At 38.4% G+C, this 27,759-nt stretch overlaps 1 protein-coding gene across 3 annotated transcripts in view; it reads right to left on the reverse strand.

Moving 5' to 3' along the window:
- The window catches only part of ASPH (aspartate beta-hydroxylase), a 234,941-nt gene extending 208,731 nt beyond the window's left edge, over positions 1 to 26,210 (reverse strand). For all 3 annotated transcript variants that reach the window (XM_037803594.1, XM_037803595.1, XM_037803593.1), the window contains exon 1: positions 25,900 to 26,210. In XM_037803594.1, the coding sequence (XP_037659522.1) occupies positions 25,900 to 26,035 (136 nt within the window). In that variant the 5' untranslated portion in view covers positions 26,036 to 26,210. The remainder of the gene's footprint in view (positions 1 to 25,899) is intronic.
- Between the last annotated feature and the right edge of the window lie 1,549 nt (positions 26,211 to 27,759).

Here is a 27,759-nt window from a genome sequence, read left to right on the forward strand (position 1 = left end):
CCAATAAGTCATGACTATTTGAAGAAAAAAAAATAAACACCAGTTGTTTCAGAACTTGGCACCTTACTAAAAACCACAAAATAACATAAATCTTAAAATTCAAGAAAATATACATTTATATTTTGAACAAAGCGATGCACCTAGTGCTAGCCTTTACCATTTAAAAAAGAAAAAGATCACCATATCAGGCCAATCAAATCAAATTATCAGTATTAAATGACTTATATTTTCATGGATATTAGTTAGACCAGTTGATCATAAAGACTTTACTTCAGTGTACTCAGCAAAACAATCTTCATGTCTGAAAATTCAGATACAGTTAGAAGCTTAATAATGATCTTTTTAAATAATTTTACTTTAAAGCAAGGAAATAGCAGGCTTACAATAGCTATATTCTGTTTACAAGAGACACAACTAAAATGATAAGTAACTTTTTTCTAGTAAGTTTGAAAACTCAAACTTTTTGCTAGTAAGTTTGAAAACTTTTTAGAAAATATAACTCACACAAACATGACTAACTGAAGAAGTAGAAAATGTAACTTAGTAAACCTAACTCAAGAAGAAACAGAAAACTTAAATAGTCCCATAAACATTAAAAAAGTGAAGCAGTTTCCCCCTCCCCACTACCAAGGGGAGAGGCGTGGGGATGAAGAAAAGGTTCGAATGATTTTACCAGCGAGCACTACCAAGTAACTACCCTATACAAACTACTCCAGAGAACAAAAATAAATAAATAAATAAATACTCCCAAATTCATTTATGCAGCATTTATGATGATAAACCAGCTACGAAAATTCCAGCTCAACTTCACTCATGGATATTTAACGAAACTAATCCAATAATATTGAAAAATATGCAATATTACCAAGTTGGAATTATTCCAGAAATGCAAGACTGACTCTAAATAAGAACAACTTCTATTAAAATTTACCAATTAAAATATGAAAGGAGAAAAACTATATTTATCATCATCTCAACAGATGCAGAGAAAATACTCAGGATCAGTCATAATTCCTAGAAAACTATGAATTGAAGGCAAGTTCTTCAACTTTATGACTGATATATACCAAAACTCTCATCATTCGTAATGGTGAATATATTGGAAGCAATCCCTTTAAAATCATGAAACAGACAAGAACTCAATATTAGACTGGAAGCCCTAGCCAGTAAAATTAAAAAAAAAAAAGAAAGAAAAGGAAATTAAAGGTGTAAGAATGGAAAGGGAAAAAAAAAAAAAGGAAATTGACACTGTTCACACGTAAAGAAATTGCCCACAAAGAAACACCAAGAGAATCAACAAAAAATAATGGGAATTAATTAGAAGATTTAGAAAGGTCAGTCAGTATGCAATGACTATGCAATAATTGACTGCATTCCTATAAATCGACAAACAGTTGGAAAGCATAATTGTTTAAATGTTACCACACACTTAAAGATAAAGATAGCAGCAAAATATTTACTTAAAAGGGCAGAGATTGTCAGACTGGATAAAAAAGTAAGACCCAAGTATAAACTGTCTAAAAAAGACAAACCTTTAGTATAAAGACACAGATAGGTTGAAAATAAGGATGGGAAAAGATATAAGAAAGTTTGATAAAGGATACTTTAAGTAAAAGAAAATTACTAGAGATAAAAAGAGACATTTTATATTGATATAAGGGGCAATTCATCAGGAAGCTGTAACAATCATAAATGCATATGATCAAATAAGAGACCTTCAAAGTACATGAAACAAAAATTGACAGAATTAAAGGAAGAAATAGACAAATTCACATAGTTGGAAAATCTAAGATCAACCTCCAGGTAATTCATAAAGCAATTACAGAAAATAGTAGTAAGAACATAGAAAATCTGAACTACACTATTGTCCACCTTGACCCCGACCTGATATTTATTTTTAAAATGCACTCAACAACTGCAGAATGTATATTTTTTAGGTGTACATGATATATCCCCCAAGATAGACCACAGGATGACCACAAAATGTCTCAATGAATTTATAATATTGAAATGCCACAGAGCATATTCTTTGACCAAAAAAGAACACCATTAAAATTCAATAATAATAAAATATCTAGAAAACCCCAAATATTTGGAAATTAAACACATTTCTAAATAAGCATGGGTCAAAGAACAAAAATCACAAGGGAAATTGGAAAATATTTTTAAATGAATGATAATGAAAACATCAAAATTTCTGGATGTAGCTAATGTAGTACATAAAGAAATGCTATCGATTTAACTACTAAAATTAGAAAAGGGAGTATGAAATGAATGGCCTAAAGAAGCTAGAAAAGAAGAAAATAAACTTGAAGTAGAAAGAAGAAAAATTTTTAAATAATAAACAGAAATAAGTGCATATCAGACAAACAAATAGGAAAATTAACAAAGCCACAAGCTCGCTCTTCGAAAAGATCAATACAATTAATAAACTCATGGCTAGAACAATCAAGGAAAAAAGAACAAAAAAACAAACTCAGGAAAGAAAACAAGGGGATATCACTAGAGATCCCAAAGCTTTTAAAATAAGGGAGTATATTAAAAAAGTTATGCTAATAAATTCAACAACTTCAATTAAAGGGACCAGAGTCAGGAAAACACAACCTACCAAAACTGACATAAGAAGAAATACATCATCCCAATAGCTCTGCATGTATTACAAAACCTTCTCACAAAGAAAATTACAGACCCATATGGATTCACTGGTGAAAATAACAATAGTTTATAAACTTTCAGAAAACAAGAGACTGATGAGGGATGGGAGAGAGACACTTAACAATTAATTTTATAAGGCGAGTTGTAACACTAATACTGAAGCCTAACACATTACAAACGAACAAAAGAAAAGGAAATTACAAATCAGAGCCCTCATGAACACATGCAAAATCATTGCCAAAAATTACCAAATCAAATAAAGCAATACATAAAATGGATAATACAGCATGACCAAAGGGGTTGATTCCAAAAATGCAAAGTTGACCTGACATTCAAAAATCAACAAATGCAATTTACCACATTAACAAAACAAAGAGAGAAAACTACATTATTATTTCAATAGACACACAAAAAACATTTGACAACATTCCTAAACCAGAAATTGAAAGGAATTTCCTCGGTCTGAGAAAGAACATCTATGTAACACTTTGAGTTGTTACACTTGTTTGACGGTGAAATGGCAAACACTTTGCCACTAAAACTATGAGCAAGGCAAGTCTATCCACTTTCATCACTTCTAGTCAGCATTGTTCTTGAAATTCTAGCCAGTGCATTAAGGCAACAAAAGAACTAAAAGGCATGCCGACTGGAAAGGAAGAAGTAAGACTGGCTCTATTCAAAGATGACATATTTACACAGAAAACCCCAAAGAACCTATAAAAAAAAAAAAACCTACTAGAATAAATGAATTTAACAAGGTCACATGAGATAAGGTCCATATACAAGTATCAACTGTATATCTAAGCACTGGCAGCAAATAATTGGGAAAATCAAAGTTTAAAAAATACCATTTACAATAGCATCAAAAGACCAAAATATTTAGAAAAATACTTAACAAAACCTGTGTAAGATCTCTACATCAAAAACTAATACAGAGAGGCGGGGCAAGATGGCGGACTGGTGAGCTGTATGTTTTAGTTACTCCTCCAGGAAAGTAAGTAGAAAGCCAGGAACTGCGTGGACTGGACACCACAGAGCAATCTGACTTTGGGCATACTTCATACAACACTCATGAAAACGTGGAACTGCTGAAATCAGCGAAATCTGTAAGTTTTTGCGGCCAGGGGACCCGCGCCCCGCCCTGCCAGGCTCAGTCCCGTGGGAGGAGGGGCTGTCAGCTCTGGGAAGGAGAAGGGAGAACTGCAGTGGCAGCCCTTCTCGGAAACTCATTCTGCTGATCCAAACTCCAACCATAGATAGACGGAGACCAGACACCAGAGAATCTGAGAGCAGCCAGCCCAGCAGAGAGGAGACAGGCATAGAAAAAAAACAACACGAAAAACTCCAAAATAAAAGCGGAGGATTTTTGGAGTTCTGGTGAACATAGAAAGGGGAAGGGCAGAGCTCAGGCCGGAGCTCAGGCCCTGAGGCGCATATGCAAATCCCGAAGAAAAGCTGATCTCTCTGCCCTGTGGACCTTTCCTTAATGGCCCTGGTTGCTCTGTCTCTTAGCATTTCAATAACCCATTAGATCTCTGAGGAGGGCCCTTTTTTTTTTTTTTTTTTTTTAATCCTTTTTTCTTTTTCTAAAACAATTACTCTAAGAAGCCCAATACACAAAGCTTCAAAGACTTGCAATTTGGGCAGGTCAAGTCAAGAGCAGAACTAGGAGAGCTCTGAGACAAAACGCAATAATCCAGTGGCTGAGAAAATTCACTAAACACCACAACTTCCCAAGAAAAGGGGGGTGTCCGCTCACAGCCATCATCCTGGTGGACAAGAAACACTCCTGCCCATCGCCAGCCCCATAGCCCAGAACTGCCCCAGACAACCCAGTGTGATGGAAGTGCTTCAAATAACAGGCACACACCACAAAACTGGGCGTGGACATTAGCCTTCCCTGCAACCTCAGCTGATTGTCCCAGAGTTGGGAAGGTAGAGCAGTGTGAATTAACAAAGCCCCATTCAGCCATCATTTGAGCAGACTGGGAGCCTCCCTACACAGCCCAGCAGCCCAGAACTGCCCTGGGGGGACGGCACTCACCTGTGACATAGCACAGTCATCCCTCAACAGAGGACCCGGGGTGCACGGCCTGGAAGAGGGGCCCACTTGCAAGTCTCAGGAGCCATACGCCAATACCAAGGACTTGTGGGTCAGTGGCAGAGACAAACTGTGGCAGGACTGAACGGAAGGATTAGACTATTGCAGCAGCTTTAAAACTCTAGGATCACCAGGGAGATTTGATTGTTAGAGCCACCCCCCCCTCCCTGACTGCCCAGAAACACGCCCCATATACAGGGCAGGCAACACCAACTACACACGCAAGCTTGGTACACCAATTCGACCCCACAAGACTCACTCCCCCACTCACCAAAAAGGCTAAGCAGGGGAGAACTGGCTTGTGAGAAGAGGTGGCTCGTGGACGCCACCTGCTGGTTAGTTAGAGAAAGTGTACTCCACGAAGCTGTAGATCTGATAAATTAGAGATAAGGACTTCAATTGGTCTACAAATGCTAAAAGAACCCTATCAAGTTCAGCAAATGCCACGAAGCCAAAAACAACAGAAAATTATAAAGCATATGAAAAAACCAGACAATATGGATAACCCAAGCCCAAGCACCCAAATCAAAAGATCAGAAGAGACACAGCACCTAGAGCAGCTACTCAAAGAACTAAAGATGAACAATGAGACCATAGTACGGGAGACAAAGGAAATCAAGAAGACCCTAGAAGAGCATAAAGAAGACATTGCAAGACTAAATAAAAAAATGGATGATCTTATGGAAATTAAAGAAACTGTTGACCAAATTAAAAAGATTCTGGACACTCATAGTACAAGACTAGAGGAAGTTGAACAACGAATCAGTGACCTGGAAGATGACAGAATGGAAAATGAAAGCATAAAAGAAAGAATGGGGAAAAAAAATTGAAAAAATCGAAATGGACCTCAGGGATATGATAGATAATATGAAACGTCCAAATATAAGACTCATTGGTGTCCCAGAAGGGGAAGAAAAGGGTAATGGTCTAGGAAGAGTATTCAAAGAAATTGTTGGGGAAAACTTCCCAAATCTTCTAAACAACATAAATACACAAATCATAAATGCTCAGCGAACCCCAAATAGAATAAAACCAAATAAACCCACTCCGAGACATATACTGATCACACTGTCAAACACAGAAGAGAAGGAGCAAGTTCTGAAAGCAGCAAGAGAAAAGCAATTCACCACATACAAAGGAAACAGCATAAGACTAAGTAGTGACTACTCAGCAGCCACCATGGAGGCGAGAAGGCAGTGGCACGATATATTTAAAATTCTGAGTGAGAAAAATTTCCAGCCAAGAATACTTTATCCAGCAAAGCTCTCCTTCAAATTTGAGGGAGAGCTTAAATTTTTCACAGACAAACAAATGCTGAGAGAATTTGCTAACAAGAGACCTGCCCTACTGGAGATACTAAAGGGAGCCCTACAGACAGAGAAACAAAGACAGGACAGAGAGACTTGGAGAAAGGTTCAGTACTAAAGAGATTCGGTATGGGTACAATAAAGGATATTAATAGAGAGAGGGGGAAAATATGGCAAACATAAACCAAAGGATAAGATGGCCGATTCAAGAAATGCCTTCACGGTTATAACGTTGAATGTAAATGGATGAAACTCCCCAATTAAAAGATGTAGATTCGCAGAATGGATAAAAAAAAAATGAACCATCAATATGCTGCATACAAGAGACTCATCTTAGACACAGGGACACAAAGAAACTGAAAGTGAAAGGATGGAAAAAAATATTTCATGCAAGCTACAGCCAAAAGAAAGCAGGTGTAGCAATATTAATCTCAGATAAAATAGACTTCAAATACAGGGATGTTTTGAGAGACAAAGAAGGCCACTACGTACTAATAAAAGGGGCAATTCAGCAAGAAGAAATAACAATCGTAAATGTCTATGCACCCAATCAAGGTGCCACAAAATACATGAGAGAAACACTGGCAAAACTAAAGGAAGCAATTGATGTTTCCACAATAATTGTGGGAGACTTCAACACATCACTCTCTCCTATAGATAGATCAACCAGACAGAAGACCAATAGGAAATTGAAAACCTAAACAATCTGATAAATGAATTAGATTTAACAGACATATACAGGACATTACATCCCAAATCACCAGGATACACATACTTTTCTAGTGCTCATGGAACTTTCTCCACAATAGATCATATGCTGGGACATAAAACAAGCCTCAATAAATTTAAAAAGATTGAAATTATTCAAAGCACATTCTCTGACCACAATGGAATACAATTAGAAGTCAATAACCATCAGAGACTTAGAAAATTCACAAATACCTGGAGGTTAAACAACACACTCTTAAACAATCAGTGGGTTAAAGAAGAAATAGCAAGAGAAATTGCTAAATATATAGAGACGAATGAAAATGAGAACACAACATACCAAAACCTATGGGATGCAGCAAAAGCAGTGCTAAGGGGGAAATTTATAGCACTAAACGCATATATTAAAAAGGAAGAAAGAGCCAAAATCAAAGAACTAATGGATCAACTGAAGAAGCTAGAAAATGAACAGCAAACCAATCCTAAACCAAGTACAAGAAAAGAAATAACAAGGATTAAAGCAGAAATAAATGACATAGAGAACAAAAAAACAATAGAGAGGATAAATATCACCAAAAGTTGGTTCTTTGAGAAGATCAACAAGATTGACAAGCCCCTAGCTAGACTGACAAAATCAAAAAGACAGAAGACCCATATAAACAAAATAATGAATGAAAAAGGTGACATAACTGCAGATCCTGAAGAAACTAAAAAAATTATAAGAGGATACTATGAACAACTGTATGGCAACAAACTGGATAATGTAGAGGAAATGGACAATTTCCTGGAAACATATGAACAACCTAGACTGACCAGAGAAGAAATAGAAGACCTCAACCAACCCATCACAAGCAAAGAGATCCAATCAGTCATCAAAAATCTTCCCACAAATAAATGCCCAGGGCCAGATGGCTTCACAGGGGAATTCTACCAAACTTTCCAGAAAGAACTGACACCAATCTTACTCAAACTCTTTCAAAACATTGAAGAAAATGGAACACTACCTAACTCATTTTTTGAAGCTAACATCAATCTAATACCAAAACCAGGCAAAGATGCTACAAAAAAGGAAAACTACCGGCCAATCTCCCTAATGAATATAGATGCAAAAATCCTCAACAAAATACTTGCAAATCGAATCCAAAGACACATTAAAAAAATCATACACCGTGACCAAGTGGGGTTTATTCCAGGCATGCAAGGATGGTTCAACATAAGAAAATCAATCAATGTATTACAACACATTAACAAGTCAAAAGGGAAAAATCAATTGATCATCTCAATAGATGCTGAAAAAGCATTTGACAAAATCCAACATCCCTTTTTGATAAAAACACTTCAAAAGGTAGGAATTGAAGGAAACTTCCTCAACATGATAAAGAGCATATATGAAAAACCCACAGCCAGCATAGTACTCAATGGTGAGAGACTGAAAGCCTTCCCTCTAAGATCAGGAACAAGACAAGGATGCCCGCTGTCACCACTGTTATTCAACATTGTGCTGGAAGTGCTAGCCAGGGCAATCCGGCAAGACAAAGAAATAAAAGGCATCCAAATTGGAAAAGAAGAACTAAAACTGTCATTGTTTGCAGATGATATGATCTTATATCTAGAAAACCCTGAGAAATCGACGATACAGCTACTAGAGCTAATAAACAAATTTAGCAAAGTAGCGGGATACAAGGTTAATGGACATAAGTCAGTAACGTTTCTATATGCTAGAAATGAACAAACTGAAGAGACACTCAAGAAAAAGATACCATTTTCAATAGCAACTAAAAAAATCAAGTACCTAGGAATAAACTTAACCAAAGATGTAAAAGACCTATACAAAGAAAACTACATAACTCTACTAAAAGAAATAGAAGGGGACCTTAAAAGATGGAAAAATATTCCATGTTCATGGATAGGAAGACTAAATGTCATTAAGATGTCAATTCTACCCAAACTCATCTACAGATTCAATGCAATCCCAATCAAAATTCCAACAACCTACTTTGCAGATTTGGAAAACCTAGTTATCAAACTTATTTGGAAAGGGAAGATGCCTCGAATTGCTAAAGACACTCTAAAAAAGAAAAACGAAGTGGGAGGACTTACACTCCCTGACTTTGAAGCTTATTATAAAGCCACAGTTGCCAAAACAGCATGGTACTGGCACAAAGATAGACATATAGATCAATGGAATCGAATTGAGAATTCGGAGATAGACCCTCAGATCTATAGCCGACTGATCTTTGATAAGGCCCCCAAAGTCACTGAACTGATTCATAATGGTCTTTTCAACAAATGGGGCTGGGAGAGTTGGATATCCATATCCAAAAGAATGAAAGAGGACCCCTACCTCACCCCCTACACAAAAATTAACTCAAAATGGACCAAAGATCTCAATATAAAAGAAAGTACCATAAAACTCCTAGAAGATAACGTAGGAAAACATCTTCAAGACCTTGTATTAGGCGGCCACTTCCTAGACTTTACACCCAAAGCACAAGCAACAAAAGAGAAAATAGATAAATGGGAACTCCTCAAGCTTAGAAGTTTCTGCACCTCAAAGGAATTTCTCAAAAAGGTAAAGAGGCAGCCAACTCAATGGGAAAAAATTTTTGGAAACCATGTATCTGACAAAAGACTGATATCTTGCATATATAAAGAAATCCTACAACTCAATGACACTAGTACAGTCGGCCCAATTATAAAATGGGCAAAAGATATGAAAAGACAGTTCTCTGAAGAGGAAATACAAATGGCCAAGAAACACATGAAAAAATGTTCAGCTTCACTAGCTATTAGAGAGATGCAAATTAAGACCACAATGAGATACCATCTAACACCGGTTACAATGGCTGCCATTAAACAAACAGGAAACTACAAATGCTGGAGGGGATGTGGAGAAATTGGAACTCTTATTCATTGTTGGTGGGACTGTATAATGGTTCAGCCACTCTGGAAGTCAGTCTGGCAGTTCCTTAGAAAACTAGATATAGAGTTACCATTCGATCCAGCGATTGCACTTCTCGGTATATACCCAGAAGATCGGAAAGCAGTGACACGAACAGATATCTGCATGCCAATGTTCATAGCAGCATTATTCACAATTGCCAAGAGATGGAAACAACCCAAATGTCCTTCAACAGATGAGTGGATAAATAAAATGTGGTATATACACACGATGGAATACTACGCGGCAGTAAGAAGGAACGATCTCGTGAAATATATGACAACATGGATGAACCTTGAAGACATAATGCTGAGCGAAATAAGCCAGGCACAAAAAGAGAAATATTATATGCTACCACTAATGTGAACTTTGAAAAATGTAAAACAAATGGTTTATAATGTAGAATGTAGGGGAACTAGCAATAGAGAGCAATTAAGGAAGGGGGAACAATAATCCAAGAACAGATAAGCTATTTAACGTTCTGGGGATGCCCAGGAATGACTATGGTCTGTTAATTTCTGATGGATATAGTAGGAGCAAGTTCACAGAAATGTTGCTATATTAGGTAACTTTCTTGGGGTAAAGTAGGAGCATGTTGGAAGTTAAGCAGTTATCTTAGGTTAGTTGTCTTTTACTTACTCCCTTGTTATGGTTTCTTTGAAATGTTCTTTTATTGTATGTTTGTTTTCTTTTTAACTTTTTTTTCATACAGTTGATTTAAAAAGGAAGGGAAAGTTAAAAAAAAAAAAAAAAAAAAAGAAAAACATGGAAAAAAAAAAGACGTAGTGCCCCCTTGAGGAGCCTGTGGAGAATGCAGGGGTATTCGCCTACCCCACCTCCATGGTTGCTAACATGACCACAGACATAGGGGACTGGTGGTTTGATGGGTTGAGCCCTCTACCACAGGTTTTACCCTTGGGAAGACGGTTGCTGCAAAGGAGAGGCTAGGCCTCCCTATGGTTGTGCCTAAGAGCCTCCTCCCGAATGCCTCTTTGTTGCTCAGATGTGGCCCTGTCTTTCTAGCTAAGCCAACTTGAAAGGTGAAATCACTGCCCTCCCCCCTACGTGGGATCAGACACCCAGGGGAGTGAATCTCCCTGGCAATGTGGAATATGACTCCCGGGGAGGAATGTAGACCTGGCATCGTGGGACGGAGAACATCTTCTTGACCAAAAGGGGGATGTGAAAGGAAATGAAATAAGCTTCAGTGGCAGAGAGATTCCAAAAGGAGCCGAGAGGTCACTCTGGTGGGCACTCTTATGCACGCTTTAGACAACCCTTTTTAGGTTCTAAAGAATTGGGGTAGCTGGTGGTGGATACCTGAAACTATCAAACTACAACCCAGAACCCATGAATCTCGAAGACAGTTGTATAAAAATGTAGCTTATGAGGGGTGACAATGGGATTGGGAAAGCCATAAGGACCACAATCCCCTTTGTCTAGTTTATGGATGGATGAGTAGAAAAATAGGGGAAGGAAACAAACAGACAAAGGTACCCAGTGTTCTTTTTTACTTCAACTGCTCTTCTTCACTCTAATTATTATTCTTGTTATTTTTGTGTGTGTGCTAATGAAGGTGTCAGGGATTGATTTGGGTGATGAATGTACCACTATGTAATGGTACTGTAAACAATCGAAAGTACGATTTGTTTTGTATGACTGCGTGGTATGTGAATATATCTCAACAAAATGAAGATTAAAAAAAAATAAAAAATAAAAAAATAAAAAAAAATAAAAAAAGATGTGGTGCCCCCTTGGGGAGCCTGTGGAGAGTGCAGGGGTATTTGCCTACCCCACCTCGATGGTTGCTGACATGACCACAGACATAGGGGACTGGTGGTTTGATGGGTTGAGCCCTCTACCATAAGTTTTACCCTTGGGAAGACGGTTGCTGCAAAGGAGAGGCTAGGCCTCCCTATAATTGTGCCTAAGAGCCTCCTCCCGAATGCCTCTTTGTTGCTCAGATGTGGCCCTCTCTCTCTGGCTAAGCCAACTTGAAAGGTGAAATCACTGCCCTCCCCACTACGTGGGATCAGACACCCAGGGGAGTGAATCTCCCTGGCAACGTGGAATATGACTCCCGGGGAGGAATGTAGACCTGGCATCGTGGGACGGAGAACATCTTCTTGACCAAAAGGGGGATGTGAAAGGAAATGAAATAAGCTTCAGTGGCAGAGAGATTCCAAAAGGAGCCGAGAGGTCACTCTGGTGGGCACTCTTATGCACACTTTAGACAACCCTTTTTAGGTTCCAAAGAATTGGGGTAGCTGGTGGTGGATACCTGAAACTATCAAACTACAACCCAGAACCCATGAATCTCGAAGACAGTTGTATAAAAATGTAGCTTATGAGGGGTGACAATGGGATTGGGAAAGCCATAAGGACCACACTCCCCTTTGTCTAGTTTATGGATGGATGAGTAGAAAAATAGGGGAAGGAAACAAACAGACAAAGGTACGCAGTGTTCTTTTTTACTTCAATTGTTCTTTTTCACTCTAATTATTATTCTTGTTGTTTTTGTGTGTGTGCTAATGAAGGTGTCAGGGATTGATTTGGGTGATGAATGTACAACTATGTAATGGTACTGTAAACAATCGAAAGTACGATTTGTTTTGTATGACTGCATGGTATGTGAATATATCTCAATAAAATGAAGATTTAAAAAAAAAAAAAAACTAATACATGGCAGAAAGAAAGATGTAAATAAGTAAATGAAGAGCTATACTACTGTTATGGTTGGGAAGATTTGACATCATGAAGATTCCTATTCTTCCAAACTTGTTCTCTAGATGCAATGCAATCCTAATCATAAATCCTAGCAAGCTTATTTTTGTAGACACATGAGCCGATTCTAAAATTTATGTGGAGATGCAAAGGACCTAGAGCACTTGAAAAAGAACAAAGAAGTTGGAGGATTTCCTCTACCTGATTACAAGACTCATTTATAGAGTAATCAAGACTGTATGGTGCCGGTATAAGGAAGACAAACAGATTAAAGGAATAAAGAGCCCAGAAATACACCCATACTTGTATTGTCATTTGCTTTTCAACAGAGGTGCCAAAAGTAATCCAATGAGGAAAGCAAAGTTTTTCAACAAATGGTACTGAAACAAGTGGATATCCATGTGGAAAAACATCATATCCTCCACCACTACATCCTTCACATAACAAAAACTAATTTGAGAATGTCATTAACCTAAAAGTAAAAGCTACAATTATAAAATTTCTAAAAGAAAATATAGTAGCTGTCTTGAGAGTAGCAAAGGTTTCTTAGGATGTAGAAAGCAATAACCATAAAAGAACAAAACAATACAGTAGATTGCATCAATATTAAAAATTGGGGGTCTTCAAAAGACACTATTAAGAAATTGAAAAGGTAAGCCATTAATTGAGAGAAATATGCTCAAAACTCGTATCCAACAAAGAACTTCTATCCAAAATATATAAAGAACTACAACTCAATAATAAAACAATAAAGGGGGGGATGGGTAGGGGAACAGAGTTAAACCACAGCTTCACAAAGGAAGATGTGTTGGGCCAACAAGCACAAGAAAAAGTGCACGATAACATCAGTCATCAGGGAAATGAGATTTAAAACTATGATGAGAAGGCACTGCACACCAACCAGAATAGCTGAAATTAAAAAGACCACCAAATGTAGGTACAGATGTAGAACTAAAAATCTCACACATTGTCAGTTGAAGTATAAAATAGCACAACCACTTTAGAAAACAGTTTGGCAGGTTTTTTTTTTTAATAAAACTAAACATGTATCTACCCTATAACCAGCAAATCCTTTCCCAGGCCCAAGAGAAAAGAAAGCTTATGTCCAAACAAACAAACAAACAAACAAAAAAAAACTACAATACTCAGAGCATCTTTATTGATAATAGCTTACAACTAAGAACTCACATGTTCATAAATAAAAATATTATGCTGAGTGAAAGAAGCCTTATAAAAAAGCATATTTCCTGTATGATTTCATTTATATAAGCTCTAGAAAAGATAGTATGGTGGAAAAAAACAGTATAATGGTAATCTCTGGTGGCAGTAGGGGTGGCAGGAAGGCCTGAGAGAACTTTCTAGGGTGATGTAAATATTCTGTATCTTGATAAGAGTGCTGGATTACATTTGATATGCTTTTATCAAAACTCATCAAATGGTACACTGAAATTTGTGCAATTCACTTGTAAATTTTACCTCATGGGCACATGGGAAGAATCATAAACAAATACTAGGCATACTTAACACTTTAGGAATAAGGTATAGAGATGTTGATGTCTACAACTTATTTTGATAGGCATAAAAAATAAAACTGATTGATGGATTTAATATAAAACAAATATATCAAAATGTTTGCTCCCATAGACTCTAGATAATGAACATATGAATAGTCACTGTACAAGTCTTTCAATGGGTGCAAATTTTAAATTTTAAATTTTTCAAATAAGACACTGGTTAAAAATACAGTAGCAAAAATATCAAGAATCTAGACTAAATCTAATAAAAGGTGTGCATGGCTTCATCATAAAACCTAAATAAATAGGAAACTATACTATGTTTATGTACAGAAAAGACTCAAAATTATAAAACTGTTCCTCTGTCTCCAATTGTTCTGTAAGTTCAATATGATTCTAGTCAAAATCCTGAAAACTTTTTCCTGAAACTTGATAGGCAGATTGTATGGCCAAGGAGACATCCCAAAAGAGCAAAGAGAGTGGTGATGAAGTGGGAGAGGGACTTGCCCTACCTGATATGAAGACTTACTACAAAGCCACAGGGATCACTTCAATGGAATACTGCTCCTTCCAACGAGGACCAGAACAGAGCCTCACATATGGGAACATATACAAGAAGTGATACTACACATGGGTTTAGAAAGATGACACAGAAAGTAATGATGCAGAAAATGCCCATCACCGACGTCTAAAAAATATTGAAACTGGATCCCTACCTACAATAAACATACAATAAAAATCTACACTAGGTAGTTTAGAGGTCTAAATATGGAAAAGTAAAATTTTAAATATTTTAGGAGAAAATGAGAGGCTATCTTTATGACCCCTGGGTTAGAAAGGACTTCTTAAATAAAGCACAAAATCATGAACTATCCTAGGAATGAGCCTGGCCCTGGCATCAACAGATTGAGAATGACTTCGTGATCAAAAGGGGGAAAAGAAAGGTTAACAAAATAAGATTTCAGTGGCTAAGAGATTTCAAATAGAGTAGAGAGCCTATCCTGGAGGTTACTCTTATGCAAGCCCCAGCTCGATATTCCAAATGGCCACAGAAAGCCAAGCCCTAATCAACAGTAGTCCCCAAAATACTAAAGAATACCTAGGTCCCTATGTGACACTCTAAAAGTTTCACTCACTAAGTATATTTTTTAGAAATTTAAATCCTCCAGAGTGTTCCTGTGCCTGACAAGTCCTAAAACTCAGAGACAACAGCCTCTTCAAGACCATCAACCAGACATACCCCCTTCCCCTAATGTCGACACCCCTTTTCAATATGAACAAATTAGGGTAGTCATTGCCCAGATCCCTGAAGACTGACAAAGTGATCCAACAAGAGGGAGGGGTAGCAACAGACAAGATAGGATTTAACAAAGGGTTATGAACACTGAATCTTTATATAAATATATATTTTTTTTAGTTTCTAGGGCATTAGATTGGCTAGAAGGAAATAACAGACATAGTGGAACTGCAACCCGTAACATTCTTTGAAATTTGCTCTATAGCTATGTGTTAAATTGTATTTTGAAAGTTATCACCTTTCTGTATATGTATTTTATTTCACAATAAGGAAATAACTGAAATTGTAGAAATGTAAGCCATAACATTCTTGAAAATTTGCTCTCTACTTGTTAAATTGTACTTTGAACGTTATCACTTTTATGTATGTATGTTATATTTCACAATCAGGAAATAACTGAAATTGTGGAACTATAACACATAACATTCAGATTTGTTCCCTAACTACTTGTTAAATTGTACTTTGAACGTTATCACTTTTCTGTACATATGTTACATTTCACAATAAAAAAAAACATGGACCATCAAGTAGAAAATGGGTAAATCTCACTATTAAGAAACACAAATAGTCATTCTCAATAATAATCTCGGTGGTAAACAGAAAAATGCAAATTTCAACCACAAAGTACTGTTACACATTCACTACTTACAAACACTAAAGGCTTGACATTACCAAGTGTTGGTAACATATTAGCACCACAGGAACTAATATACTGTACTGTGGGCAGAGGTATAAATTGGTACAATCACTTCTGGGTAAAAAAAGAAAAAAGGCAGTATCTAGTAAAGTTTAATATGTATATTCCCCATGAATCAACAATTCCACTCCTAGATACATGCCCTACATTAAAGCTCACACACGTACACAGGGGAAAGGTACAGAGTGTTCAGGGCAGCACTGTTAAAAAGAAATGAATCAAAGTGGCCATCAATAGAGTGGGACAGCTAAACACACTGTAGCACAGTCATACAGTGAGAAGTACATACTGCAAATACCACAATGAAAATAAAGAAATAGCGCTATGCATCAACACAGAGGAATCTCAAACAAATGGTGTTAAACTAGAACACCAAGCATAAGAGCATTTACAAAAACATTTTAATACATACAAAACAAGTATATATATATATATACATACACACACACACACGCACACATATATATACATAAACACAGAAATATAGATATACTCCCTAAACAAATTTTCACATCTACATGCTGCTTTTAACAATAGATATATTTTACAAGCATGTACATATATAATATGCAACATAACATTATATAATATAAAATAAATACATATGAAGTATGAGAGAAGGCTTAAGAATGACGCTCATAAAAATGTCTAAGAATGTTTGAGAAGGGATAGCAGAGAAGAGAGGAGAAACCAAGAAAGTGGTCAAGTTTTATTTCTCCACTGTATAGTGATACATGGGTATTCACTGAATTACTATTTATAACTATTTATATGTCTTAAATATATCTCCATGTTTCAATTTGATACAGTTGTAAAGAGTAGCACATAAAACTATTGTTACCTCACCAGCTGAAAAGAGATGGTTGTCTGCTTTTTAGCAAGTCCATGAACCAATTTATAAAAATCAGTGACAAGCATCTCTTCAGAGTGATATGATTCAAAGAATGGAAAAGTAAAGTTAAAGGCTAGACATTCTTTCAGCAAACTTACAACACAGATTTTTATCCTCATGCAAAGGAAAGAAAAAAACAAACTAATGGCTCCTAAATAAAAGTACATATGAACCTTAAATAAAAGTACATATGAACCTAAGACCGAAGGGGCTTTCCAATATAACATTTCAGTAAAATTGAAATCAAAAGTAAAGTGTGAAAGATAAAAAGAAATGCATAAATATCAGCACAATAAACAAGAAACAGAAGTCAGAGACAGGATAGAACCACAAAACAGCAGTGAGTCTACACCGTGGAATGGCAGAAAAGGTTGTTAAGCCTACTATAAAATATGAGAAAAGGTGATGGCAACAATGCTGGTTATGGAATAAAATTATTCTATCAAGCGACAATCTCCCACATGAAAACTAAAACTGTCCAGGCTGGCCTCTGTGAGCAGTGATTCCTTGGGGTGCCTCTGTGGGCACATCCACCAGAGAGGGCTGGCATCCTCCAAGCACAGCACAGCACACCCCACTACCAGGGCTGCCATGGAAGCCCTGCTAGAACTACTGTAATCCAGCCACTCCCCATTTAATTCAGGACCCCGGTAGTCTTCAGCGCACAAGCAGGTCACACGCCTGCTGTCACACGCCTGCTGTCACACGCCACGGCCCGAAAGGCCAGGCAAGCCACGTGGATCTCACAGTGGGGTAAAGAACAGCTCAGACTCTTCTAAAGATCGTACATAACTAGTTTTTAAAACTTAGGCACCAGGGCCGGCCTGCTCCCCTTGCCCAGCCCCGCTCTCCCGGGCGTCATCTGAGTGATGCCAGCGACTGTGCGGCGAATTGCTGTTAAGAACCACCGGGGACGAAATGATGAAGACCGGAAGCTGAGTTTTTACCCATTTTTCTCTGCATGACAAAGAAAGACTTGAAAAATGGTTAACGAAAATGAAACGTGACTCATGGGTTCCCAGTAAATACCAGTTCCTATGTAGCGACCACTGTCCTCCGACTCTCTTGACATCAGATGGGGTATTCGAGATTTGAAACAAACTGCAATTCCAACAATATTTTCTGTGCCAGAAGACAATCAGGGAAAAGACTCTTCCAAAAAAAAAAAAAAAAAAAATTCTCAGAAGAAAAAATCAGAGGGTGAGAAAGAAGAATCATTTACATTAAACGAGTCTATGAAAAATAACAAGGATGTGCTCCCTGAATGTGCAGAATTACTTGTTTCAACTGCCTTGGCACTGCCACCAACTCCAAAATCAGAAAATATACAAAATAACATGTTAACTCTTAACCTGGTTAAACAAGTTATTGAAAAAACACAATCTACTTTGGAAACATCAGTTAGCCAAGATATAAATGTAGGTATTTTTCACACATCTTTTGACGGTCCAAATTCCACAACTACTATTTGACAACTACAGATTCAGAAGGTATTCAGCAGTCTTTGAAAACTCAATAAGTGCTTGAAATAGCTACCAGTCACTTTGCTCATCCAAATTTTACAAATAACTCTGTGGAAATTAAGTCAGAACAGGAAAATCCAGTATTATTCAGCACAATTACTCAAACAGTTGAAGAATTAAACACAAATAAGTAATCTGTTATTGCCATTTTTGTACCCACTGAAAATCCTAGACCTACAGTTAATTCTTTTATACCTGCCCAACAAGAAACTGGAAATGGAAGACATGGACAATCAAGACTCCTTAGATAAGGACACAGACTATGGACTAGAAGGTTTACAAACTGAACATTCTTATTGCAGACAAGACATAAATAAAGAACATCTATGGCAAAAAGCTTCTAAGCTACATTCAGAGATAACACTTCTTGAGCTACAAGAGCAGCAGACTCTAGGAAGAATGAAGTCTTTGGAAGCTCTTATAATTATAGAAGCTAAAACAGGAAAATTTGCTCTCTGAAGAAAATGTCAAGATTATAGAAAATCATTTCACAACATACAAAGTTACTGAGATAAAGGTTTTAAAGATACAACTAAGCTTTTTGCAGCCAAACTAAAACTATATGTAAAGAGAACTTTTTCCTGTATAAATTTCTCAATTTAATGAAGCTATGAAAGTGCTCGAATGTTCTAAACTTCATTCTGTTCTTGTAATGCTCGTTTTAGAGAGAGAGAGAAAAAAAAGAATTGAGCTGTAGAGAAGAGCTTTATTCCTTGATAATTTTCCAAAATAAAGTTAAATATAGTAAGTAATATGAATAAGTCAAAATGAGAGAACACTGTGATGTGGTTTAAAAAAAAAGCCCAGAATAAGACCCAAGTTCAGGAATCAGACCTGGTTCTATCATTAGCATATGAATTAGATAAGTTATTTATTAAACTTGAACCTTGGTCCCTAATTTGTAATTAAGGGCATTTAGTAGATCTCTGATGTAGCCCATTTCTTTATAGTTCTTTCCCTTTCTATGAGGATTCCTTTAACAGAACAGGTTTTCTATAAGATAATCTATACTTATATATTGCTAGAAGTTGGCTAGAATTCAAAATTAGTAACTATTGGAATGTCCTCAATATTTACTGAAGTCTGTGTTTGACCTTTCGGCTACTTATACATCTCTACTATAAAGGAAAGCACTCCTTTTATAATTTTATTCAGTTGAACTATGATAAGGAACTACTCACTAGCCTAGTTCTTAGGAGAGGTACTTTAAACCCCAGTTCTTAGGAGAGGTACTTTAAACTTTAAAGGATATATATTTCAATACCTTATATGTGATTTTCCATCTTAATACACAGTCATTTAAGCTTTTTAACATTCTGTACTCAAAAAGATGAAAATGAGGTTAAATATGTATCTTTTAGAAACAATAGTTTGTATCTTTTTCTTAATAGGTGTAGCTTTTTAAAAGTTTGTGCTTGTCATTTTTAAATTCGAGAATGATACAGTAATACCTAAAACTATACATTCCTACTTCTGCTTATCTTAATGAAATTTATAAGCAAGAAATTACAGATATGGGATGAAGACCTTAGGGAGACAAGTAGGAAAGAGAAATGATGGTGATATAAAAAATACTGCTCAGATCCACAAGAATTTAAGAAAAGTTAATGTAAATGCAAAGACTTAGTGGCAGCAATACAAATGTGAAAAATAAGTGATATGTGCTCTTAAAACTAGCAGTCGGTATGATTAAACAGGGCAGCCAATGGTTGTCATATTGCATAAGTTCCTATTAGGCTAAGTCTTAGTTTTCTCATCTATAAAATAAAAGATACTATTATCTACCTTGTAGGATGGATTTGAGAATTCTATAAGGCAACATGTTTTTGGTCCTGGAAAATAGAAGGTGCTTAATAAATATTAGTCATCTCGGAACAGTAAATAAACACTAATTGTTTTGTAAATGCACAGTGATTATTTTTGGCCAGATTTCACTTATTTTCTTCAGGCTAATAAGATTGCTATTATATGTATGTGTGTCATCTAATTATAAAAAGTTGCTTAAAGGTGTCCTTACTGGGTGACTGTGGGGAAAAAAATATTAAAATTTTTGTATAAATTATGTGCAGATAATTGGTAGACTATTTTAAGTAGTCCCATGTTGCATTTTGCTAATACTAGTAATTAATTTAAATAATACAGATGAAAATAAGACTCTTTATAAGTCACAGTAAAGTAATGCTATGTGGTTTGAACTCAGTTTTTAGTGGTGCACATCACAGTAATTTTCTATTTGTTTAAAATTATACCTTACCTAGGAGTAATTTAAACCATGAATATAACTGTATTTCTTTAAACTTAATTTTAAGTATTTAAGATATTTTCTTGGCTTGTATAAATTCAGTTCAGGATATTCTCAATCTAACCCAGTTGACCTCTAAATTACATTTGGGGGTTAAAGCCATCTTTATGTCTCATTTGGACTATTACAGGAACCTTTTAGCTGATTTTGCCTATACTTTCAATCTCCCATTTCCCTATCATCCTATGGCGGAACAAAAGGAAGAATGGGAAGAAATGAGCATCCTTCACTTCTAATAAAACTGGCCAGACTGTGAAGCAGAAGCAGGCACGCGTCCACCCAAATAAACTTATCACATCTATGCGGGCCATGCCGAGCTGAAACCAGACAGGCAAGCGAGAAGGGGCAGCTCCATGTCTCCCGAGATGGCTGAGGCGCTTCCCCCAGGGGCTCAGGTAGATTGTAGACGGGGTCTATGTACACACACATTCTATTAAAGGGAGGCTAATTTTTTGAGAAACATATGTTGCTACAGAATGATCAGGATGCATTTGGAGGAGCTGCAAAGGATTCCAAGCCACTACATACTTTCATGGCATTAAAACAATGAATTGTCGTAGCATCAAAAGGCAAAACTATAGCTGGACTCTAGAAAGATGAAATAATGTTACAGACATCTGAAAGATTAGAGGCTAAATCAGCAACTTGAAGTATGATGTGCAAATGGATACTTCACTCCCAGAGGCAGACAGAAATGGTCCAGTGGTAATCGAAGCCAGTCTCAACACAACCTCTAAAGCATCTATTTTACTTCAAACAGATGCTACAGAAGAGAACACAAAATGATTTTTTTTTTTCAGAACAAAAGATCAAAAAATTTCAAGCATGAAATGGCCTGCTTAGACCTACATTTTTTTGTTCTCCAAAGTTATGCACTCATCCATACCATCAGAGGTATTTTAATGGAAATGTTTAAGAAGGGCCAAGGCATATAAAATTGGTGCTGTGAGGGCAGTGGAACAAAAGTAATACACATTTCTAAGTCACCTAAATTCTTCTCTGAATTCAGCATGCTCTGAAAGGAAAGCAGAAATTAATCCCGTAGAAAGAGACTGGGATTAGGGAATTCGAGTGACTTTGCCACACGGCTCGTAAGTGGCCAGGAGTCCAGGTCATCAGAATTTTCCCTCCAAACTACAACACCCTTCTGGAGAAAAAGGTTTTTACTACTGAGATCAGAGTTCAGAGGTTGAATCTCTGATATTAACTAAAAACAGGTGGACAGCCCATATGGGCCTTGATCCAAGTTACTCTGTTGGTGACCAACTGAAAGTAAGAACCTTGGACCTTCATTTTCTGGGCTATATTCTAGTCTTGCTGTTTTCCTTTTCCTTCCCAAGCTCAGCACAAGTTAACATAGTTGGTCTTTTGAAAATGTGTTGAACATTTTTTATTGCTTGGTTTCATATGATCTGGCTAGCCTGGCCAAAATGCTGTTTAAATGAACACAAAATAGCACACGGTTCTTATAGTGGAAGAACTATGACCTTCCCATCTTTTCATTCTAGAATGACTCACAGAAGATTAAGCAACTGGCCCTGACTGATGGCTCTAAATAAAGGAAGTGAATTTCATCAGGGTCTTTGCAATGGAGGGAACCAGAAAGCAATTAGCACAGTGTATTGTATCTGTCAGTAATTTAGTAATGAAAGTAGAAAGAGAAGGAAAAAGGAAGTATGTTTCTGAATGAGCTAACAGCCATCAAATGAATGTGTGACTGTATGTTTTAGAGTCAGTATATTACATGAATGTTTTCAATTCTAGTAAAAAAGTTGCAAGGAATAAACCCTTATTACTGAATTTCAAAATCTGCTTTTAAAGATGTTGAGGGAATTAGTAGTGACTGTTTCAGTGTTGCCCATCAATAGTTTAGAATATGTACACAACTGGTTAAATTAAAATACTAATTGGTGTTAATATAATCTGAAGACACAAACTCAAGAGATAAAAAGCATCTACAGTGACACCTATTGGTAAACGGTAACATAGTAGCACAACACTATCAGACAAAAGAAGCATTCAGAAGAAAAGCATGTTAGGAACTACCAGGAAAGAAAGAAAGAAAGTACTTCAAACAGGAAAGGTAAACAAAGAGAAAATATTACACAGATCAGTGTCTGTGTACTACAAAATAAACCCAAAGGACATCATGAGCCTTCTTCTGCAAAGATTTTCAAATCAATAAATTTCAAAGAGGCTTCTCCCCCCCAAGACCCCAATTGGCCATGATAGTCATATTTTTATGTGTAAGTTAAAAGGAAAATATCTAGAATTTACTGACATTTCTCTTATATTTTACAAAGTAAAACAGAAAAAGGTAAAATTGAACTCGGTAGGAAATGAGATATTCAATCATTTTTAAATTAAGTTAAAGAATTCAATGAAAACCAGACTTGCTTTTAAAAGATCAAAGGGTAAACATAAATTGCCAATGCTCCAGTTTTCAAACATCACTTTTCAAAAGAATGAACACCAAGATCAACAGTCTGGCCAGATAATCACCTTTTCACTAAAACGCATGTTTCAAAGGACTGTTTCCTTTTTCCCCATACTTTCATATCAAAGCTCAAGAAATAATAATGTTTAATGTGACCGGAGTTGTCATCAACTTCAGACTCTCCATATGAAACATTTCAAAAAACATATTATTTAGACCCACATACCCCTTTTCAAAGCAATATTTCCAAAGGGACTATTTCAAACATAATTTTAGTCAAAGGAAATTTAATGATATGGCAAAAGCACACTTTCCTGAAGCAACTAAGTACTGTATGCCATGGAAAGAACCGGAAAGAAATGAGATCATCTAAATTAACTCCTTGGTTCCCATGAGATCTTAACAAATTAGAATCCAAAATTCAAATAAGATGGTATAATGAATGAATACCAAAAAATCTGGTCTTGGTCCTTCTAGTAAGTAGTTAGTTGGGTTTCCATGAACTAGATGAACTTCCTGGGCATTAATTTCCTCATCTATAACATTAAAGGAAAGAGCTAGGTTGGGCCTCCCCATAATGCCACTGCCAAAGTTCTTCTGTTTCTATGATTTCCTCAACAAGGACAAGTTTGCACATCAATGCCCACACCTCAATGACCAGATAAACAAAGAAACAACATATTCTTCTTTATTGTGCTGGCTTATCCTGCTATAAGAAAATATAAATAGAATCACACTCTCACACTGCTATGCAACCAACTTGTGTCATGAACAGAATCCTCATTTCCATCTCCAGAGCCTTCCAAAGCGTCAGGCAGTCAGAATACAGTACTTATTGAATAAATGACTGCGGAAAAAGAATACTCAGCTATGCAAAGTGCAGGCCACCAATATCAACTCTTGAATTTGTATATGTGTATGAATGTGTGTGACACAAGTATTTCTTTTACATACTATGATTCTGTTGCATGACAAGCATGGAATCAATGTGTAAAATGTTTAAAGGGCTGTACATTCTCAGATAGGCACAGAGCTTGGTCTCAAATGCCTGAACATGGAGGTCAAAGTAAGTTAAATTAGGTCATAACATTTCCTAAACTAATCACCTGCCTGGTAAAATTGGTTCAGTTATTTCTTGAGTTGCGGTGGGAACACGAGATACATTTCCCAAAAATAATTCTTACCAGTCATAGAGCATATAAAGTGACTTTCTCAAATGCAATCACTCCCTCCACCCATGAACACAAAGGATAAAAATTGGAAGATGAAATGAAGATGTGCTGCATTTGTAAACATCTATAGAAAACTTTTGAAAACATTAACATTACAGTCTTGTTCATCAGCCTTTTCTGCTTTGGTGTCCAACCATTCTAATAGACTCTTGAGAAACATTGTAGCAGGAGCAGCCTGAACCAGTTCATCTACCTTCTGTGTGTTTAAGTAACTGAGTGGCATTTGAGGACAAGTGAAAGGGGAACACAAACCTTTACTTATGTCAAAGGTGAAATAATATGCTAGCTTTGAACTTCAAACTGGACTCCACTGTGTGTGGGCTGTAACATAGCTCGTTACATTTAGAATACAAATATTAGTACTTAGAATGCAAATTTATGCAATGACTTCTATTGCACTACTTCACTATAAAATTTATTAATTCATTCACTCACCAAATATTTACTGGGCACCTATTATGGGTGAGGATCATTCTAGGAGTTGGGGGTAAGGAATGAAAAAGGGTGGGAGCAGGGCAGAAAGACAATACCTATGAAAATAAACAAGACAATTTCAGATAACGCTAAGTGGAATAGGTAAGAAAAGATTTCATTAACGTATAATGATCTGATTTATTTTCTTGATATATATATACATATATGCAGGTTACATGCAGAGCTTAGCAAACAAAAAGAGTCAAAATCATTTCAAGAAAAGTTTACAGCTCACATTCAATACACATGTGTTCACTCATTCCAGTTTCAATATCCGAAAAAAGTCAAAGGAGGCATTAAAGAAACAGAGAACCACTGAAATACGAGACGAAACAAATTTAAAACATCTGTTCTCTCTCTTTACTGGGTAAGCACATGGAGGAGGAGAAAGGTGGATATCCAACAGACTAAAGAAAAGAAAAAGGGAAAGAAATAGTGAGAAGGTCGCCCAATATTTTATGGTATCGAGCGCTACTTTTAAGTCAACTGCAACCTCCCTCCCACCCCACCTTCCAAAAAAGGCTACATAAAAGCAAAAACACTTAAAAAATTATTTCCAAGACTATTCACATCAGTCCCAACTTCCTTTTTTCACCTTTGCAGAGTATTCTTCTTTGACCTGTCCTTTAAAAGCTGCCGATGAGGCAGGAACTTACTTTCCCTGACTTTGGTTCGTTTTCAAACTCCGCAAGACAATCAAAGCAACGGGAAGTTGTGTCGCTTATTCCCCATGTATAATTCCAGGCAAAGCCAAGAGAAGGGCCGATCACTCATCTCCATCTAGGCTGCGCCCTGCAGGTGAGGGAACTGCCAGCAAACGGCTCTCCGGCGTAACCGGCCATTCCCCGGCGCGGATGCGGCCCCAGGGTCGGCCCCTACCGATCGGCCTCTCCGGCCGGGCCCCCCGAAACCCCGGCCTCCCGGCCCGCCAGGCCCAGAGAGCGCGGCCTCCGCCCGCGCGCAATAAATAAAAAGCAGCGCCGGGGAGGATGGAGGTGGCGCGTGGCCGGGAGATGGGGACCACGACACCCGCTGCCGCCCGGGCCCCACCCCTCGGCCACCCGGCCCAGGCCACCTCTCCGCCGCGCCTCTGACCTCTCCGGGCCCCGGGGCTGCTGCTGCTGCCGCTGCTGCTACCCGCGCTCGTGCTGCTGTTACTGGAGCCGCTGCCACTGCTGTGGGCGCCGCCGCCGCCGCCACCGCCGCCCTTGGCATTCTTGCGCGGGGCCATGGCACGCACCGCCCGGGCTGGCGAGGGTGCTGGGCTGCTACAGTGCGCTGCGATCGGTCCGGGCCGCGCTCCGATCGCCGCGCCTAGGAGGACTCTCGCCGCGTGCCGGCAGCGCGCCCGCCCGGCCCTGGCTTGCACCCAGCCTGTGAACTCCGGCGGAGGCTAGAGCGCGACTCCCGGCCCCTCGGCCACGCCCCTTCCCGCCCAAGCCCCGCCCCCTCCCCGCCCGCGGGCGCCTGAGTGACGGCGATGCAAGCCAATCGCAAGGGCCGCTGAGGGGGCGGGGAAGCACGGTAGAGTGCCCGCCCCCTGCCAGTTCGGGCTATTGTGGCTCAGTGCAACTGCCGGTAAACGTGAGCGGCTTTCGGCTTTCCAGTCAGTCGCGGTCGGCTGGAACGTGGCAAACGTGGAAGCCGAGAAGGCTCTCGCGAGCGTTGGCGGACCCCACTGGATTGGAATGGGGCGAGGGCGGGGCCAAGCCGACACGTGTGCGGCGCCCGGGCACCGCCTCTCGGCCTTCCGCTCGGAATTTTATTCTCAACCGTCTTCACTGCACAGAGTCGCATCTTCGGAAGAAAGAAATACCTGGGTTTTGGGTATTTTTAAATGAATATTAGTTTAAAAGCATTTCTGAAATGGCGATATCAGGGCTAGTTCAGTGCTTTTTAAGCCCATGCGTAGTTCATCCATTTGGGTTGGAAAACAGGATTTTACTTCGTTTGCGCCATCTGTAGTATTTCCAGAGAATCTGAGTTAAGACATGCAAATGTAAATATGATGCAGAAGAAATCTCTTCCCCCTAAGGCCTGCAGTGATCTTTCTTTGTTACCCCACTGGGGGCCGCCTCGCGTGCTAGCTCCCTGCGCGGTGCCGGCCCTGATCCCGGCACCTGGATGCCCAGCCGGACAGGGATGTGAGCCAGAGCCCGTGTCTTCGGCATCTTGGTGTCTCCAATAGCCAGCACAGTGCCTGGTGTGTAAGAAAAAGTCAAGAAATGTTATGTTATTGACAACTTCCTAAGACCTACCTCCCCATCCCTCTCAATTCCTGGCCTTGTTCATGATCCCCGCCGCTATTCATCTTCTCACACCTTCCCCCGCCTCCCTTTGGCAGGTCCGGCCGGGTTCGTTCTCAGTGAACAGCTGGATATCTCTGGCCACTGCTGGGATGCACGGAAGCCCACCAAGACTCCTAAATGGGGGAAAGTGCTTCTCTCCTTTTTGTGCAATAATGGTAGAAAGTTATCAGGATACAGTGAGGTGGGAGGAGGAAGCTTGCAGAGTTTTTACTGAAACAGCTTTTCCTGTTTTCCCATCGTTTCCTTCCTGGACAAGGCTTTGCTTTCGGTGGAGAATGCCTCACCTGGCTCCTCTCGCCTTGGCAGATTTGTGTTCCTAAAGCCTCCTTGGTCCGATGTCCAAATAGGTACCTGGCAACCAGCCCTACCAGTTCACCTGGCACACAAAAATAGGTCTGAAACCTGATGGTGGGCCTTATCAAAGTCCACCTTTTTCAGAAAATCAAGTTACTCTGCTCCTGCATTTCCAGAAACTAAATCTGGCAGGGTACATTGGTATGTAATTTAGGCAGGACCAGGCCAAAATAGAGGCTTTGGGAATAGACAGCTTGGAAAGAGTTACCTACTTCCTCCTTGTACCACAAGGAAGCAGCTACAATGACATTTGTATAGGCTGCAAAATAAAATAAAACTCTTAACATCAGAT

Source organism: Choloepus didactylus, chromosome 14 (assembly GCF_015220235.1).
Source record: "Choloepus didactylus isolate mChoDid1 chromosome 14, mChoDid1.pri, whole genome shotgun sequence".
Taxonomy (NCBI): Eukaryota; Metazoa; Chordata; class Mammalia; order Pilosa; family Megalonychidae; genus Choloepus; species Choloepus didactylus.